This window comes from Hydra vulgaris, chromosome 12 (assembly GCF_038396675.1).
Source record: "Hydra vulgaris chromosome 12, alternate assembly HydraT2T_AEP".
Classification (NCBI taxonomy): Eukaryota; Metazoa; Cnidaria; class Hydrozoa; order Anthoathecata; family Hydridae; genus Hydra; species Hydra vulgaris.
The window spans coordinates 47,666,230-47,684,522 of NC_088931.1; the positions used below are offsets into that span (position 1 = coordinate 47,666,230).

The following is an 18,293-nucleotide window of genomic DNA, read 5'->3' on the forward strand; positions in this document are numbered from 1 at the left end:
CAACTTATAAAATCATGTATTAAAAACAAAAACACAAAAGAACTTTAATCCTTTAATAACTTTTTTCCTAAATTTGAATTTAAACTAAAATCTTTCGAAATTTTTATTTCACGACTGAAAATTTTTTTCAAAAAAAAAGTAACAAATTTTAAGACATGAAATGAATGTTAACAAACAATAAACCGGATGGGATTCGTAATAACCGGATAATAATTAAACATAACTAAATTGTTTCAATATATCAATGAAATATTGAACAAAAACACATTTACATTAAAAAAAAATATGCGTAATTGCAGTCAGATTCTGAATTAGCCGATAAATAGTTTAACTCTAACGCCGGGGCCTCTGCCTATATACTCGAAATAATAAAACTTGACTAGAATACCAAAGACCCTTTTCTATACAGTTTAGATTTATTAAGACCTTTAACTCAAAAAACCTTAATGGCAACTGCCGGTACAGTTAGCAAGGGACTCGGTATTTTGCACTTTTCTCTAAAAAAACTAACAAATAAAAAGCGCACCAGTTAGAAAACATCACAAGGAAAACCGAAACTCCATACCAGCTCAAAAAAACCGCACCTAAAAGAAAAAGAAAAAAAATCGCACCAGTTGCTAAACAACGCATTAGAGAAAATTTAAACAATACCACACAAATAATTTAAAAAATCCAACGACATTTTATCTTTACCATCAATATTTATTTAACCACCGCGTCTGATCGAACGAAAAACAATTTCTACCTTTTGTTATTCAAAATAATAATCTAGAATGAATATTTATCTCTTTTTTTTAAATTTTCAAGATTTTTTCTTTTATAAAGAAAAAATAAAAATGTTATAACTATTTTAGTTGCAAAACGTCACATCAACTAAAATGATTTGTTCTCAACTTTAGGAAATTTTTTTTTAAGGCAACATTAACTTAAGAGGATCTCTTCAAAGTGTAATGCAGTAAGTATAATTCTACCAAGTTCTACCTTTAAAAGGTTTTTTTAACCAAAAGTTATATACTTAAATATAAATACATTTTATTAGGTACAAATTATTAGCTTTAATAAAACTTTTTGATTTGCCACAGTAAATCAACAAGTTTAACATGATATCATCAGATGTTGTCAACTCATACTAGTAAATATTTAAGTTTTTTCTATATACTGCTTAAAACGACATTTTTATTTAAAATGAACTAGGTACTCATCATCACTCAGATTTTTACCAGATTCATACACATTTCAAAGCGGTCTCTTTGTTTTGTTTTTTATATAAAATTTTTATATTTTTTTATAATTATGTAAAAATTTTAAAAACAAAAAAAATTCGATCTTTAATTTAGGAAAAAATAGTGGCACTACGCATCAGATGATAGCTTGAATCTCATTTTTTGAATTTTTTTTTTCCTATTAAAAAATATAATTTTTTTAAGTTAAAAAGGATATCCAAAGAGAATAGCAAAAAAGGATACTTAAGATTCACTATAAAATACATTTGAATAAATTTTGACAACCATTGAAGAAGTAATTAGAGTTTATATAAATAAGAATACACCGAGAAATGTTTTCATTTCAACAGCATCTGTGTATGTCACAATCAGGTCTGTCATATCATCATCAGATATACAAAAAAAGTTATAAACGCTTTATTCATCCCTCATTGTGCTTTTCACGCCCTAATAATAAAAATCATTCAAACCAACATGCTTGTCATAATTTATCTATGCTAACAATATAAATTTTTTGTTTCTAAAATGTCTCCACAGTTAATACTTTACTTAACTATGAACAGATGTTGATCAAATTTTCACCTACATGTCTCGGTCGTGATTTTCCACCTCACAATTGTTTTTATAATCACCTGCTTTATAGTCACTTTTAACTTGATTTTTATTTCTATTTAGAAACTTACTGGAAGAAAAATCAAAAAGTACCTTATTTTGTAGAGTATAGATAAAATCTCCGCTATGCAGAATAATGATAAGGATTAGAATTAAATTAAAGAATTAGATTAAAAGTTGTTTATAAGTATATTTTTGTTTACACCATTTAACGGGTACATAATTTATTGGATACATCATTTATTGGGTACATCATTTATTGGGTACATCATTTATTGGGTACATCATTTATTGGGTACATCATTTATTGGGTACATCATTTATTGGGTACATCATTTATTGGGTACATCATTTATTGGGTACATCATTTATTGGGTACATCATTAATTAGGTACATAATTTATTAATTACATAATTTATTGGGTACATCAATTATTGGGTACATTATATATTGGGTACACTATTTTTTATATTACCACTGAAACAACCATTTAAATGTTCATAACTTTATTATAAAATTTATCACTAATATTATTATCAAATTTTAACTAGAGGAAACAAATAAAATACCTGTGAAGGTATTAGAGGTGCATTTAATTAAGATTTGTTTGAACAAATATTAATTAAAAAATAAACATTAATTAAATACAAAGCATGTTTGTATTTAATATTTATGTACTTATTATTTACAATTAATAATTGAATTTCCATCCGGTCATAGTATAAGTCTGCCATTCATAAGAAGCATATGAGTGTAAAAATACCTTCATAATCTGTTTAATAAAATATATATACCTAATATATATATTTTAATTCAGGTAAAGGTTTTGCAATCTACTGTTTGTCTTTGAGCTGTAAAGTTAAAAACTATGCAGCGGTGTTTACTCACCTGTAAGTTAATTCGATCAACCAAAACTTATTCTCACTTGACTTATTTATCCTTTTACATTTGCATGCTCTAAAAACTTTTATTTGTTTAGTTTCCTTGCAAATTTCTGTCAACCTTTTTCTTTCCCTTTAACTTTATTCTTTGTTGTCTAGTAATTGCCAATTTAATAGTGGTTACTTGCAACCTTTTTGGGAGTGAATTAGAATTAATAAAAACAAAAAACAAAACTGTTACAGTATTATAACTTTAGACTTAACAGAATACTTTTGACATTTAAACAAACTCACTCTCAACAAGGTTGCAAACAACTAATTAAGTTGCAAGCAACTACTTATTAAGTTGCAAGCAACTCATTAGTTAGATGTTAACAAAAAATAAAGAAAAGAGTTAAAGAGCAAGAAAATTTGAATTTGTCAAAAAATTTGACAAACTTTGACCGAAGTCCTAAAACACGCAAAAACTGCAAATTGTATGCGTCAGGAAAACATGAACGCAAGAGAGGATTCTAAAGCACCAAGAAAAACTGCAAGATAAATAAAACCTTTTGATCATGAAGAGGCTGTTACAGTAAAAGGAACCACAAGATTGTAAATTTATTTTTTATAAATAAATATGAATTATTTATTTTACTCATAAAAATAATTTGCAGTAACATCACCTTTATTTTATTGTTCTCGTTCAAATCTCCTTAGATTATCAAAAAAATCCAACAAAAAATACTGGAAGATGTTATTTCAAATTTTATAATTATAATTAAAACCTTTAATCTTTGCGATTTTAAAATTAATAGAAACTTAGACTTTTTTTGTATAAAGCAGCTTGATTTATACAGGATAAAAGAAATAAAAAATTTGTGGTGTTATTTTTTATGCCACTTCACCCAAAATCTTCATTAAACAAAAATAATTGCTTTACGAGCTGATTATTTTCTTATGATTATTTTATATAGCGAGGTTTGTTTTGCTTGCTAAGGAAAATGGAGTTATGGAAATGCTGAAATTAAAATACTTTAAAAGCGCTAATTGTCATTACTAAGGTATTTTTATTTTTACATCAGTTACATCTAAATTTGATTTTTTGTAGGCCGAAATAAGTGTTCAAATATTTTTGTTTGCAAACTTTTATGTATAATCCAAAAATCATGGTAATTGAAATCTGAAAATAAAAACAAAACCACAGCAGGTTTTCCTGAAACTTTTATTATTATTGAAACAAAATTTTTCTTAAATATTTAATATATTTAAATTTTTTTATCAAAATTTTTTAAACACAAGTATCACAATCATGTTGCAATTATGTTGCAATTTGACTGCAATAATTGCTTAATGGAGTAATTCCAAGTCAAAACAACCAATTTTTTTTTTAAATGCAACTCTATGTCTTTGGATTTTTTTTATATTTTTACCATAGTTAGTACATTATAAAATAAGATAAATCCCAAAATTTCAAGGTCTAACTCCCAACATTTCGTGAGTAATAGTTGTTTTAATTTTGGCTACTATTATTGTTTTGGTCATTTTCCTCCATTTTAAATTTACATTTCTCCTTATAAAACCAAGTCTATAAACATTTGAGTTCTAAAAATAAGTGACTTAGTTAATTTCTAGGTGAGGAATTTGAATATATAAATAAAAAACTCATTTTATAATTAAAAAGTACCTAAATATCAATTATAAATGTTAAAATAATGGACACCTGCCCCAGTAAAATTTTTAGGTGTGCAGTAAATTTTTTAAGCCTAAAATTTTAAATTAGATCATTGTATGTTTGAAAAACATTGTGTGAAAAAATCATTTCTGCCAAATACATAGTTTAAAAATTAAATGAAAAATATTACAAAAAAAGCAAATATTTCGCTTATCGTAGTATTCAAAATAAATAAAATGATGCATACTTGAATTGATATACAATTTTTTATAATATATCCATTAAAAATTATTGATTTACAAATATATACTTATTAATTTTGTTAAAATCTTTTTTTGAAAGTTCATATTTGTCTGATATTATTTTTGGTGCACTTATTAATGTTATTACATTAATAAGTGCAACAAAATGTTATTGGTGATTGGTATCCAACAATAATCGTTCCTTTTCGGCCAGAAAAAGTGTTCAGATGGACCGTGTGGATGCATAAACTTTATTTTTATATCATTATATTCTTCATCTTTTTCTTCAACTACTGCAATTCACCAAAACGAGTCATATGTACATGCGTAATATTTGTATTTCTGCATTAGCTCAAATTTTATTAAACTTAAATTTTGGTAACTTGATTTTTTAGTTATATTAATAGATTTTGGATTTATATTGTTACTATATTTTTTAAATAACATAGATGTTTTCGAAACTGGTATGCAATGGTGAAATCCTCAATTTCCTGGCATTGTTTTTCCCTTCTCAAATCGTTTATTTTATGTAGCTCTAACATTAACCATAGTTCCTTTATCAATTTTAAAGAACTTTATTGTGAGCGTTTTTTGAGTGCAAAATTCAAACATTGCATCGATTGTTAGTATTTGATTTTTTATTGGACGTTTTTTTGCTGTTGTTCGTTTTACTGTATCCCCTATTGCATCACAAGAAGATTTGCCATGACTGGTTGCAAAAAATATCCATTCAGCTTTCAATAAAAAATCTTCTGAGTGATGGCATGGATTTTAAAAATTTTTATACTGTCCTCCACATCCATCAGAAAAGTAATACAATTTGAAAATTAATGAAGGGTTTCTTTGATATAATTACATAAAATATATTTTAAATCAAATTACCTTTCTTTTTTTTTTTTTTTTTATGCACTTTATAAACATTACAACAATTGCCATTTTTCTTTTCAAATCTTTTTCCAAAGTAGTGAAAATGGTGATTACAAATGCTGAATAGTTCTTCACAAGCACGCAACTCAGATCTCCATAAAATGTTTTGACGAGTATCAGTGTCTAGGTCATGTAGTAAAAAAATCTCTTTATTTCTAGAATATGAGGTTTTATGGCATTCTGACTTCAAAACTTTACCAATATCACATGAAATCATTTTGATAATGAATTAAAAAATGTTATACTTGCAAATTTAAAAATGCACAAGTATTAATTACATTATTTATGTAGAACTAATTGCAACATTTAAATTAGATGAATATGTCTGAATTCAGCAATTAAACTTTGATAATTGGAAAAGACAAGGAACCAAAGAACAAAAAGGAAACAAAAAATACATTAAAAAAACTTTCATAACTTGAGAACCACTTAGATTTAGATTTAGGTAGGAATTATCATTTTTTCTAAAGTACTTTGGCGAAAATTTAAAAAAAAATCAGAGAATTTAGGGTTGTATGGCCTGGTTGTTTTGAAATGGAATTACTCTTGGGAAAAGTTAATAAAAATTGCACGTTTAATTCAGGAGCGGATCTACGATTTTTTGGTGTTTGAGTTAAATAACTTCCAGGTAAGTTCTATATTCCAAACCTTTGAATGTTCATACTTATGTCATTTAAAGATGTTTTGCAAAAATTTGCGCTGCAAAGAACTTGGGAACAAAAATACCCTAAAAATTAGAAATCTAAAACGTGGGGGAAATTAATTTTTTGAAATATGAATTCTAATATCCTAAACTAGGTAGAAATTTCTTTAAGGTAATAAAATTTCATTGAAAAATAATGATTTGTTTAGAAATCATACCTAATTAAACAACCCCCCTCGTTTTGAGGGGGTTGTAAACTCTACATGGTTATACCTTTTGAATGCCAAATGATTTTTTGACAAAATTTTAAAAATATGTACAATTTTTAGTCTTATTAAAGTAAGTTATTTTTCTGTTTGGAAAAATCAATTCCCTTCACGTTTGGGCGGATGATTTCTACTTTTTAGGGTATTTTTGTTCCCAGGCTCGCAGCGCAATTTTTTGCAAAACATCTTTAAATGACATAAGTATGAACATTCAAAGGTTTGGAGTATAGAACTTAGCTGAAAGTTATTTAACTCAAACACCAAAAAATCATGGTCCGCCCCTGCAATTATATATACATTTTTAGTACAAAAGTAAAATATTTACAAAACTATTTATTTGGCATAAATGATTTTTTCACACAATATTCTTCAAACATGCAATGACCTAATTTGAAATTTTAGGCCTAAAAAATTTATTGCACACCTAAAAATTTTACAGTGGCAGGTGTTTATTTTAACATTTATAATTGATATTTAGGTACTTTTTAATTATAAAATGAGTTTTTATTTATATATTTAAATTCCTCACCTTGAGATTAACTAAGTCACTTATTTTTAGAATTCACACGTTTAAAGGCTTGGTTTTATAAAGAGAAATGTAAAATTTAAAATGGCGGAAAATGACCAAATCAATAATAGTAGCTAAAATTAAAACAACTATTACTCACGAACCGTTGGGAGTTAGGCCTTGAAATTTTAAGATTTATCTTATTTTATAATGTACTATGGTAAAAATATTAAAAAAATCCAAAGTCATAGGGTTGCATGGCCTGGTTGTTTTGACATGGAATTACTCAATGATGCTTTATCTCAAATAAATTCAATTTCTTAACATAAATTCACAACTAATTAGAAAATGATTTATCTTAATTTGATTTAAAAAAAAATATGTTTTTATTATTTTAGGTTTTTAAATGTAAAAATAATTTTTATATTTCTAGTTTGATTGATTGTAAAAGGTCAAAAGTATTGAAACAAATTCAAAAAAGTTCTTTTTAAAAAATTAAGTTTTCTTATATAATTTAGTATATTTTTATGCTTGTTTGTTTACATATGTGAATGTCTACTATCCAAAGTATAGATTTAAAATAAATATTTCGCTAATTTATAATATAAATTTCGCTAATTTATAATATAATACAATTTCGCTACTAAATTATAATACAATTATGATACAACTAAATTATATACAACTAAATTTATACTACATCAACTAAATCAACTACAATTATAATACAACTAAAATATAATACAATTTCGCTAATTTATAATATAAATTGTTTGAATTAATATCAAATGTCTAAAAACTGTTCTCTAACCAGTAAAAATGTAAAAGTAAAAAACAGTAAACCAGTTTATCTGGTTATTCCTAAAGATAGCTTTTTTATATATAATGTAAACATTCTGCATTTTCAACTTCAACTCGTTTTCACATTGAATTAAAAGTTGGAAGCACAAAAGGGTTGGAAATGGATGGAGGCACAAAAGGATTGGAAATAATGCAAAAACTAACCCCTCCATAAAAAATAATAGATAAATATTAAATGAATGCTAAACAATCATTTTCTTATTGGATCATCTTATCACCAACTCCCATTTTAATGATTGCTAATTTGAGATATTTCTTGAGAAATCCTATAAGCAAAAAAGAGTGAATGCGACATTTTGGTTTTTGTAACAAAAACATTTTCTTTAGTAAAATTGTATTTATTTAGTAAATTTTTAGAACGCAATCTTGTTAATTCAAATAAAAAAAAAATCTTATTAGGTATGTTGGATTACTTGAATTATTTGGATGAATTTTTGAAAAATTGTGCAACATCACAAAACTGACACCAAAAAATTGCACAAAATCAAGTCCCTGCATATTAGTGTCCACCATAATTTATTACAGATATTGTATATATACTTTTTAATATTTCCTTATTTTATAACTACAATTTACAATATTTTTTTGCTTTAACATTAAATAACTTATAAACATTACTTAGAAAAAAATATTTTTAACTTGGGATTATATTCAAATTAAAAAAAAGTTAAAAAATATGTATTAAATACCATATTCAATCATAATGAACAAGCTTTTTAGTCAGAACATAAAATCAATTATAAATAAAACCTTCATTGACTCAAGTTTTCCAATAATTGCCACTGCATGCAAAGCAGTTAAACCACTATGTGAACGAAAATCCAAATAAGCGCCAAACATGACAAGAAGTTTCAAAATAGCAATGCAGTCATCCATCATGGAGGCTACTATTAATGGTGTATCTATAAATGTGAATATATAAACTAGAAAGATTAAGTTCCATAAAAACTAAATACCTACAAAACAGTAGTTAAAAGTTGGCTTGCTACTTACTCTCAAGTCCTTAATACCCTTGTATTTGTATTATACCCTTGAAAGGAAGGTGGGGGGAGGGGGATTTAGTCCAGATTTAATAAACAGGTGCGGTTTTAATTAGATAGTTTATAATTTATAAATCTAAATTAATATGTTAGAGCTTCAAAATTGCATCATTGAATAGTAAAACTGCAACACCAGGCTGATTCTATAATTTTGACAGCCTCAGTTGATTGACAGCAGTTTGAGATTCAGTTGATTGACAACATTTTGAGCTTCAGTTGATTGACAGCAGTTTGAGATTCAGTTAATTGACAACAGTTTGTGCTTTAGTTGATTGAAAGCAGGTTGAGCTTCAGTTGATTGATACCAGTTTGAACTTCAGTTGATTGACAGCAGTTTGTGCTTCAGTTGATTGACAGCAGTTGAGCTCAATAAAATGAAGCTACAATTATTGTTACAACTTTAACTTGATGCATTTATCAAATGATGTAAAATATACGCAAACTTAATCAATCTCAAAATAATAATGGTGAACTTAAATTATAATCAAAAAATAGTCTTAATGCAGCTATGGTCCATTAAAATTTTAGTTTAACTATGATTCATTAAAGCCTTATATCATATAAGGCTATTTAAAAAAAATATAAACACCATTATGAATCTATCAAAAATGTTTTAAAATAAATCAACAACAATTTTATGTTAAAGTTTTTTTTACAATAACATAAAATAGTTGTTGTACAAAATTAAAGAAATTAATAAAAAAGTTTTTATTTTATACTGGTGCTAGATGTTTTATCAGTTTCCTTTGATGTGTTAATAAGACCAAAACTCGCCTTCAAAAATAATCCTCCATCACCATTTCCAACACCAGTGTTCCTTTCAAGCAGAACATAATTAAAAATTTTTGATTGTTTTTATGCTTACGCAGCTAATATTTGTGCAAAATATGGTTCAACCAATCAAAATCTTGTTTATTCATTCAAAGTAGATTCCATTTTCCTCATTTTTGTATCTAAAAGACAGTACTAAGCTGAACATTAAACTTTCCTTGATTTTTAAGAGTATTTGCTTAAGAAATCCATCATTTTGACTGTCTTAAGCAAATCAAAAAATCACTTTACTCAATGTTATTTGAAATATACCTCAATAACTTGAGATTTTTCAATGAAAATCTGTTACCTTGAGTTTTTATTTTATGGTTTTATGGTTGATCCTTTTTTTTGTGGCAATGACTGATGATGCAATGTTCAGTTCTAATTGGATTATTCAAAACCAATGTTTTTAAATTTTGATGTCTTTTTTAGCTGTGCAGAAGTAATCTTGACACATGATTGATAACCACTGTACATCTGTTTTTATTTTTTTGCGTGGATAAAGCTCCTGTGCTTGAGGATGAGCATGAACCATTTGTGAACCTTTTTTTAGTTTTTCAATGAATAAATTTCATTAGGCTTTTGTTTTCCGATCTTGCAAATCAAACACTCACAGTTCAGAGCATTTTGAGTAGGGGGCTTGATATAAATTTAATCAAAATCAAACAGCTAAGGCAAAAAAAAAAATTTATGTCGTCCTGATTCAAAATTTTGAGCAGCTTTAGGCAGGTATCACAAACTCCTCTTGGAATCTTTTCATTGTTAAAATCCAATATTTTTTTCACAAGTTTTTTTTCATCAATAAATGTTGTAAAGTCCTCTTTTATGTTTTTTTTTTCAATGTAGAAAGTTTTGCAGCAACGACTTTTTTTTTTAAGCGATTTTCAATTGTTTATAAAACTTTTCTTGTTGTGATAAGGTTTTCATGGGAAACACTGCATTAATTAAAAGCTTAATCAAAAAACATCTTTTTAGCTTTTTAAATTACTTAGCAAAAATGAAAACAATTATAAAGTACCTTTAGTTGTCTCTTTTGCATCATTGTTTTTCCTATTTATTAAAATTATTTCTTAGCAGTTAAAAATGAGTTCTGATGGTATGGACTTCTTTTTTATAAGGAAAAAAAATCATCTCATAAAGCATAGCAGCTTTTGATACTTTATTTACTTATTACATGTTATTGCAAAACCTGCTAATACATTGCTGAATCTTATGACGCTCTAGAAAGCATGATTCCCTATTTTTTTTCTAGGAAAGTTAGTTTTAAAAATAAATCCCTTCACAGTTACATATAGTTATTAAACATAAATGCAAATAAAATCTTCTTTTAAAATTTCTCTGAAAAAGCTTATGTTTAGGCACCATCTTAGTAAGTAATAAACGTTGTTACTAAGTTTTAACTTGAAGTTTGTAGGCTAAAACATACTTCTGTCAGATAATTATACGTGCATGTAGTATATGCACATATAATTATCTGAAATTAAAATAAAATTGTTTTGATTTCAATTAATTAATAATGAAAAAATCTCTAATCCTTCTCAGAGCCTTGTTTCAAAATAAGAGATCATAGAGATCACCTAGAGTTAAATGATTGTTCATTGTTTATATAAAAAAAAAAAGTTTTTTTCCTTTAGTTTAAATTTCAATGGAAATCTGTTAAGAATTATTTTGATAAAATAGCATGTGTATATAGAGCAAATCATAAAAAATTTGTACAAAACATGATTAAAATTTGTAAGCAATGACTACAATTAAAAAAAAAAAGAATTTTTATACTGTTTTGTTATCAAGTTGTAATAGATTTAAGTTTTTTCATAAATTTCAGTACCTCCTGATTTTTCATCATGAAAGTTAGGATCCAATCCCTTTTCTAACAAACGCTCCATCTCTGTAATATTTCTTGCTGTTATAAACTCCATGAATTTTTTTTGGTGTTTCTTAAATTAAAAATAACAATTTTACTTTCACATAAATTGTTTAATTTTAGAAATTCAATATAATGACAAATTATTTGTATATTTTTAAAAATATATTGACAAACTATTTGTATAATTTTAAAAATATAATGACAAACTATTTGTATAATTTTAAAAATATAATGACAAACTATTTGTATATTTTTAAAAATATAATGACAAACTATTTGTATATTTTTAAAAATATAATGACAAATTATTTGTATATTTTTAAAAATATAATGACAAACTATTTGTATATTTTTAAAAATATAATGACAAACTATTTGTATATTTTTAAAAATATAATGACAAACTATATGTATAATTTTTAAAAATATAATGACAAACTATTTGTATAATTTTTAAAAATATAATGACAAACTATTTGTATATTTTTAAAAATATAATGACAAACTATTTGTATATTTTTAAAAATATAATGACAAACTATTTGTATATTTTTTAAAATATAATGACAAACTATTTGTATATTTTTAAAAATATAATGACAAACTATTTGTATATTTTTTTAAACAAAAATTATAAAAGTATAATAATTTGGTTAATAATAATTTGGTTAGACATGAATTTGTTCTTATCTGCTAATTCTCATGAATTTGTTACTTATGAATTTGTCATAAAATAGTAGTGATTAAAATAATTTAAATGGATTGATGTAAATAAGCATGTAAGTTAGAATTACATTGACAGCCAACAAAAGATTTTTTTTGCTAATGAATTCAAAACAAACACTTAAATTTGCAACTTCCTTGTTCTTCGTCTGCCTGTAAAAAGCTATCAAATTACTACTCCAATCAACATTTAATCATAATAGGCTTATAACTATTATATATAATTTCCAACTTGTTCATTTTGTTATGTGGTGTCATTTAGATAAAGAAAACCTTGTTCAATCACATCTCTATTAAGACAACTTTGTTCAATCATTTCTCTATTTATAATTCAAATAATTTTTATAAATAGCAGTGTCGTTTATGAAGTTATACAAAAATATTTTTTTTTGTGTTTACCGGAACATTTTGCTGAACTCCCAAAATTATTTAACAAGTTATCTGAAATTTGTTTTGAAAAACTATACCTGTCTGGTAAACCTACATCTGACTGATCAAATTACATCTGTCATTCTTATTTTTAAATTTGCTCTGATCCTTCTAACTACCATCCAATCATTAATCTTTCATCATCCATCCATCATCCTTATTTCCATCCAATCTTCTCATTCCATGGTTAAACTCATTTCTCTAATTGAGAAATTAATTTAACCATGGAAACCAGGTGTCTGATAAAGATTTAATATTGAATTTTTTTACTTTTTTAAAAATATCTGAAAAAATTTTTTCAGATATTTTTTAAAAAGACAATTTAAATTTTTAATCAACAAACTCTTGAATATAATTACTTATTTTACATTTCACATTTTTACAAAGATTATATTGCATATTTCACAAACATATTTCATATTTAAAAAATGCTACCTTGGTATTTATCTTTAGTAACCTCTTCTCATCTTGTGTATGAATGTGACGAAATATTCTTCGTTTATATCGAAACTAGAAATAGACCAAGCAAATTGTAAAATCTAATAACAATAATAAAATTTCAAATATTGAACTTATATAAAGAATATTTCTAGTAAAACTCACTTCAAGTTGAGCCTCCGATAGGGCCATTGGATAATCTTTAAATATTCTTGACTCATCTAAAAATTTTCCAGCTCGTCCAGAATTTGGAGGTAAGTAAAACCCAAAATTTAAAGGGTCTCTGAATTCCAAGTTTGAAAACTCTGTCAAAACTTTTTGTTTAGCTTCCCATATTGTATCATCAATGACAAATATAAAAGTTTTCTATGAAACAAATTTGATTTTATCACATTGAAAATTATTAATAATAATAAAACTACTATCTTTCAAAATTTAATCTAAAGTAACACTTCATCAAAATTAACTTTGTACAATCAATCAATTAGAAATAACTCTCTAATATCAAAACATAATCAATTTGTACAAACAATCAAAATCAGCTCAATTGAATTAAGCTGTAAAATATATATTAACTTTTTACAACCTTAAAGCTGTAAAATAACTTTGTACAACCTTATATAAATATATATTAACTTTGTACAACCTTATATAAGTATATATTAACTTTGTACAACCTTATATAAATATATATTAACTTTGTACAACCTTATATAAATATATATTAACTTTTTACAACCTTAAAGCTGTAAAATAACTTTGTACAACCTTATATAAATATATATTAACTTTGTACAACCTTATATAAGTATATATTAACTTTGTACAACCTTATATAAATATATATTAACTTTGTACAACCTTATATAAATATATATTAACTTTTTACAACCTTAAAGCTGTAAAATAACTTTGTACAACCTTATATAAATATATATTAACTTTGTACAACCTTATATAAGTATATATTAACTTTGTACAACCTTATATAAATATATATTAACTTTGTACAACCTTATATAAATATATATTAATTTTTTACAACCTTAAAGCTGTAAAATAACTTTGTACAACCTTATATAAATATATATTAACTTTGTACAACCTTATATAAGTATATATTAACTTTGTACAACCTTATATAAATATATATTAACTTTGTACAACCTTATATAAATGTATACTAACTTTGTACAACCTTATATAAATATATATTAACTTTTTACAACCTTAAAGAGCATTTTAATGACAGCTTTAATTATAAAATGTAATTGACAAATAATTTTTATTTTTGAACAGTCAATAAATAAAGGTCAAAAATTACCTTTTGCATTGATTTTTGCTTTGTTTTTCTTAATAGCAATCAGCAGGAAGCCTTCTTATATTTCTTATATTTTTATTATTTATTTTGTTAATTTTACTTGTAACTCTCTCTCAACTTTAAACTCCGAAACCTTGTTAAACAAAGTTTTGGAGGTGTCCTAAAGAAGGAGCTGCAAATAAACTGCATGTGGTACTTTGAGAGGCACAGGATGGACATAAGCTCTATATTGTAAGATTATCTACTACTATATTAAATTACCTTGCACCCTTTCTATATCTATGACACCAATTAAGCATTTAAAAATCTAACTTATACAAAATTTAAAAAACGTATTTAGCAAGTTTCTAGACTGACAATTACAAATAAATTCCATTATTTTACTTACTGAATATAGCAAAAGATTGAATATAAAAGTAATAAACAGGGTGATTGAAGAGTATTTAAAGCTCCCCTTGTAATAGAAAATGAAAGTCCTCTTTTATGACATAAAAATTGTGGAACTTTTTAAAAAAATTTAAAGAAAATAGCCTTAAATATAATGTTTCTTTTAGCATCACCTTCTGTTAGAAGTAAAAGATATTTTAGTATATGTGGCAACATTTATGAACTTAATAAAAACAAACTAATGCCTAATATTACCAAATGCTTGAAAAATTAATGTTCATACAATATTAATGTTGATACATAATTCAAAGGCAAAAAAATGATGTATTAATATAACACATTAATTTTCATTTACATATATGAAAAAACTGAGTTAACTATTGCTATATTTATTTTTCACAAATTTTTGTTTGAAGTTTACTTATTTGTATATACTTATACCTTAAATAAAGATTAAATAATAAGTTTAGACTTAATTAAACTTACCAAAAAAAATTATTTATCAATATATTAACAGAAACCCTTTTTATTTTTAACTGAATTTGGGCATAGTTTAGAATGTCATCATATTTTTGGGTTTAAATATTAAGATATCTTTATGGTTTTGTCACAGAGCACCACTTATTTAACTAGGAAGTTCATGTATCTTTTTTTACCAATGTCCAAAATGTGTCAAAAGCTAGCATCAAAAATCTCTTGGTTCTAAGTCAGAGCTTTAACCACTGTGCTACAGCTGCTATGAATGTACAATTATTTATTAAACCATTGTGTTTTTTTAAAGGATGTATTGAATACTTGGGTTCACTTTTGGTTTTGCTAAATTTTGGTATATATATTGTTAATTTAATAATAATAAATAAAGTAAATAATAAATTTTAGCATATATATTGTTAACTTGAGAATAATAAATATTATAAATATAGTAAATAATTAATGTAATGAATTTTGGCAAATATGTTATTGAAAATTTAGCATGTTTGTATTGTTGTTGCTGTTGTTTGATCTAGTATTCAAAAAACTAAATTCTTGAGATTTAATTAAATTTCAAATAGAATGTTATATATTTATAATGTAGAAAAAACAACTTAAAACTTCATGCATATTAGAAATCATTAGCCATGAAGTAGAAAACCAAATTTACAGTGTACATCAAATTTGTTCTAATATCTTTAAAAAAAGAAGATGCATAGAACAACCAACTACCAGTTTTAAAAAACAAAATTTTTTTCTTAGGTATTTTAGCTGATCATCATAAATTAACACTTGGTTGATAAATGTTATTAAATAGCAAGAAAAAATTTCCAAAACTCGAAAAAAAAAGATTGTTCTTTTTTTTTAAATTTTGAAACCTGTTTATTATATTACTCAAAGAATAAATTTATTTCAGAGGAAACTGTTTATTATAAAACTTAAAGTATATATTCTTTGAAAACCTTAGGTTGCATATATTTAACATAATAGAAAATGTAATAACACCTCATTTAGTTGCATTTTTCCTATCTTTAAAATATGAAATAAAGAAATAATGAGTTTTTTAAATTGATAATCAGCAATCATAAATAAATAGCATGTAATTTAAAAAAAAAAATTAAAATGTTGTTTTTGATTAAATAAAAAATCACTAAATCTTTTTTTAGTAAAGACTTTTAGATTTTTTTCATATATATAAACAAAATTCTATTTAACAAATGGTAACAGGCTATTAAAATACATTTTTTTTAGCTTTTGTAGCACAAAGACATTTAAAAAATTTGAGAATGAAGAAAATAATGCTAAATTATCAACTTTTTTTTTACAGATTAAAAATCTGCATTAAAAAATAAACACATACACAATTACATATATATATATATATATATATATATATATATATATATATATATATATAGAACTCTTATATGTTGTCCGAAAGTTTTTTCCATATTTTGTTGACAAAAAGTAAAAATTAAAATGCAAGACCGGAATTTTTTTTTTTATTAAATGATAGACTGCCTGCCCCAACCAAACCCTCAGTCGAAGTAGCAGCACCCCCTTGCGGGTCAGGCTAAAAGATAGTAGATGTAGCAGCACTCCGTTGCGAGTCAGGCTATTTGTCAGTCGATATAGCAGCACTCCCTTGCGAATCAGGCTACTTGTCAGTCGATGTAGCAGCACTCCGCGCATGATTTACAGTAAAAAAAAAAAAATTAAAAACATTTTATTAAAAAAAGTAAAAATAGAAACATTTTATTAAAAAAATAAAAATAAAAACATTGTTTATATTGTTAAAAACATTCAGAATGTTTTAAAAACATTCAGAATGTTTTTAAAAACATTCTGGTCAATTAAATTTGCGTTTTTGTGGTTTTTTTAAAAAACAATTATTTTGTTATTAAATTAATGGTTTTAACTTTGGTCCAACACACAAATGTTGGACGAAAGTCAAAAGTAATTAAAAGTGACGTATGTGTTGACGTAAGAATCACTTTTTTCCTTCCGTGCTTCCCAAATGCAACAAACTATAGAACTATATATTCATATATATCAACCCTCGGAATTAGGAAAATTGAGGTCAGCAATAATTTGCCGACCTCAATCTTTTAGACGTCCGCATCAGGTCAGCAAAAAAAATTTGATACGAAGGTCTTACCATAAAACATCGAAACGAGGTCGGCAATTTTTATTGACCTAATTGCCGACCTCAAACACTTTGAGGTCAGCAATTTAGGTCAGCATTGCCGAATGCTGACCCTAATTCTGAGGGTTGCATACATATAATTACAACTTCATAATATTGCTTTTCTTTCTTTAACATTGTCGCAATTTTGCTTCTCTTTCTCTTTTCTATAAATACTGTAATGGCCGCTGCTCTAAAGAACTTGCGTCTTTAGTGCTATCTACTAATATTCATTCTTGTGTTACTTGTCATTCAATTAAGTTTCACCCTTTTACTGTGACCATTCCTAAGTGCTTCAAAAATTTTTATTCATCTAGTTTTTTTCTTCGAACATCATTTCTTTGGAAACCACTCCCTTTATCTTGTTTTCCTGATTCATATAATTTACAATCATTTAAGTTGTCTGTTAATTGTTAAACTGTTAATCTTGCATTACAAACTTTATCTTTTCCCTTCCAGTAACTTCTAACTCTAATAGTGGTTGCTTGCAGCCTTGTTTGAAGTGAAGATGTTTAAAAAAATCTTAAGTCTGCACTACAGTTAAGTCAGTGTTTTTTTCATCAAAAAGCATGGATCATACTAAAATTTATTGGTTAGAATTTCTAGAAATTATCAAAAGCGATAGTGAAATTTATTACATACATGACTATATTGTGTAGATATATTTCAGAAATAGTCAAGGATTGACATCTGTCGACTAACTTTGCTGTCTACAGCATAAGATATTAAAATTTGCAATTTGGATTATTCAAAAAATTTGATTGATTACAACCAAACATGCTTCCGCTTAATTCCATCAAA

The 18,293-nt window shown here is 25.3% G+C and overlaps 1 protein-coding gene across 3 annotated transcripts in view; it reads right to left on the reverse strand.

Moving 5' to 3' along the window:
- The window catches only part of LOC100213042 (SH3 and multiple ankyrin repeat domains protein 2), a 36,709-nt gene that overhangs the window by 4,429 nt on the left and 13,987 nt on the right, over window positions 1–18,293 (reverse strand). For all 3 annotated transcript variants that reach the window (XM_065813509.1, XM_065813510.1, XM_065813508.1), the window contains 4 exons: window positions 13,294–13,494; window positions 13,126–13,200; window positions 11,500–11,608; window positions 8,569–8,720 (listed from right to left, as the gene is read on the reverse strand). In XM_065813509.1, the coding sequence (XP_065669581.1) occupies window positions 8,569–8,720; window positions 11,500–11,608; window positions 13,126–13,200; window positions 13,294–13,494 (537 nt within the window). The remainder of the gene's footprint in view (window positions 1–8,568; window positions 8,721–11,499; window positions 11,609–13,125; window positions 13,201–13,293; window positions 13,495–18,293) is intronic.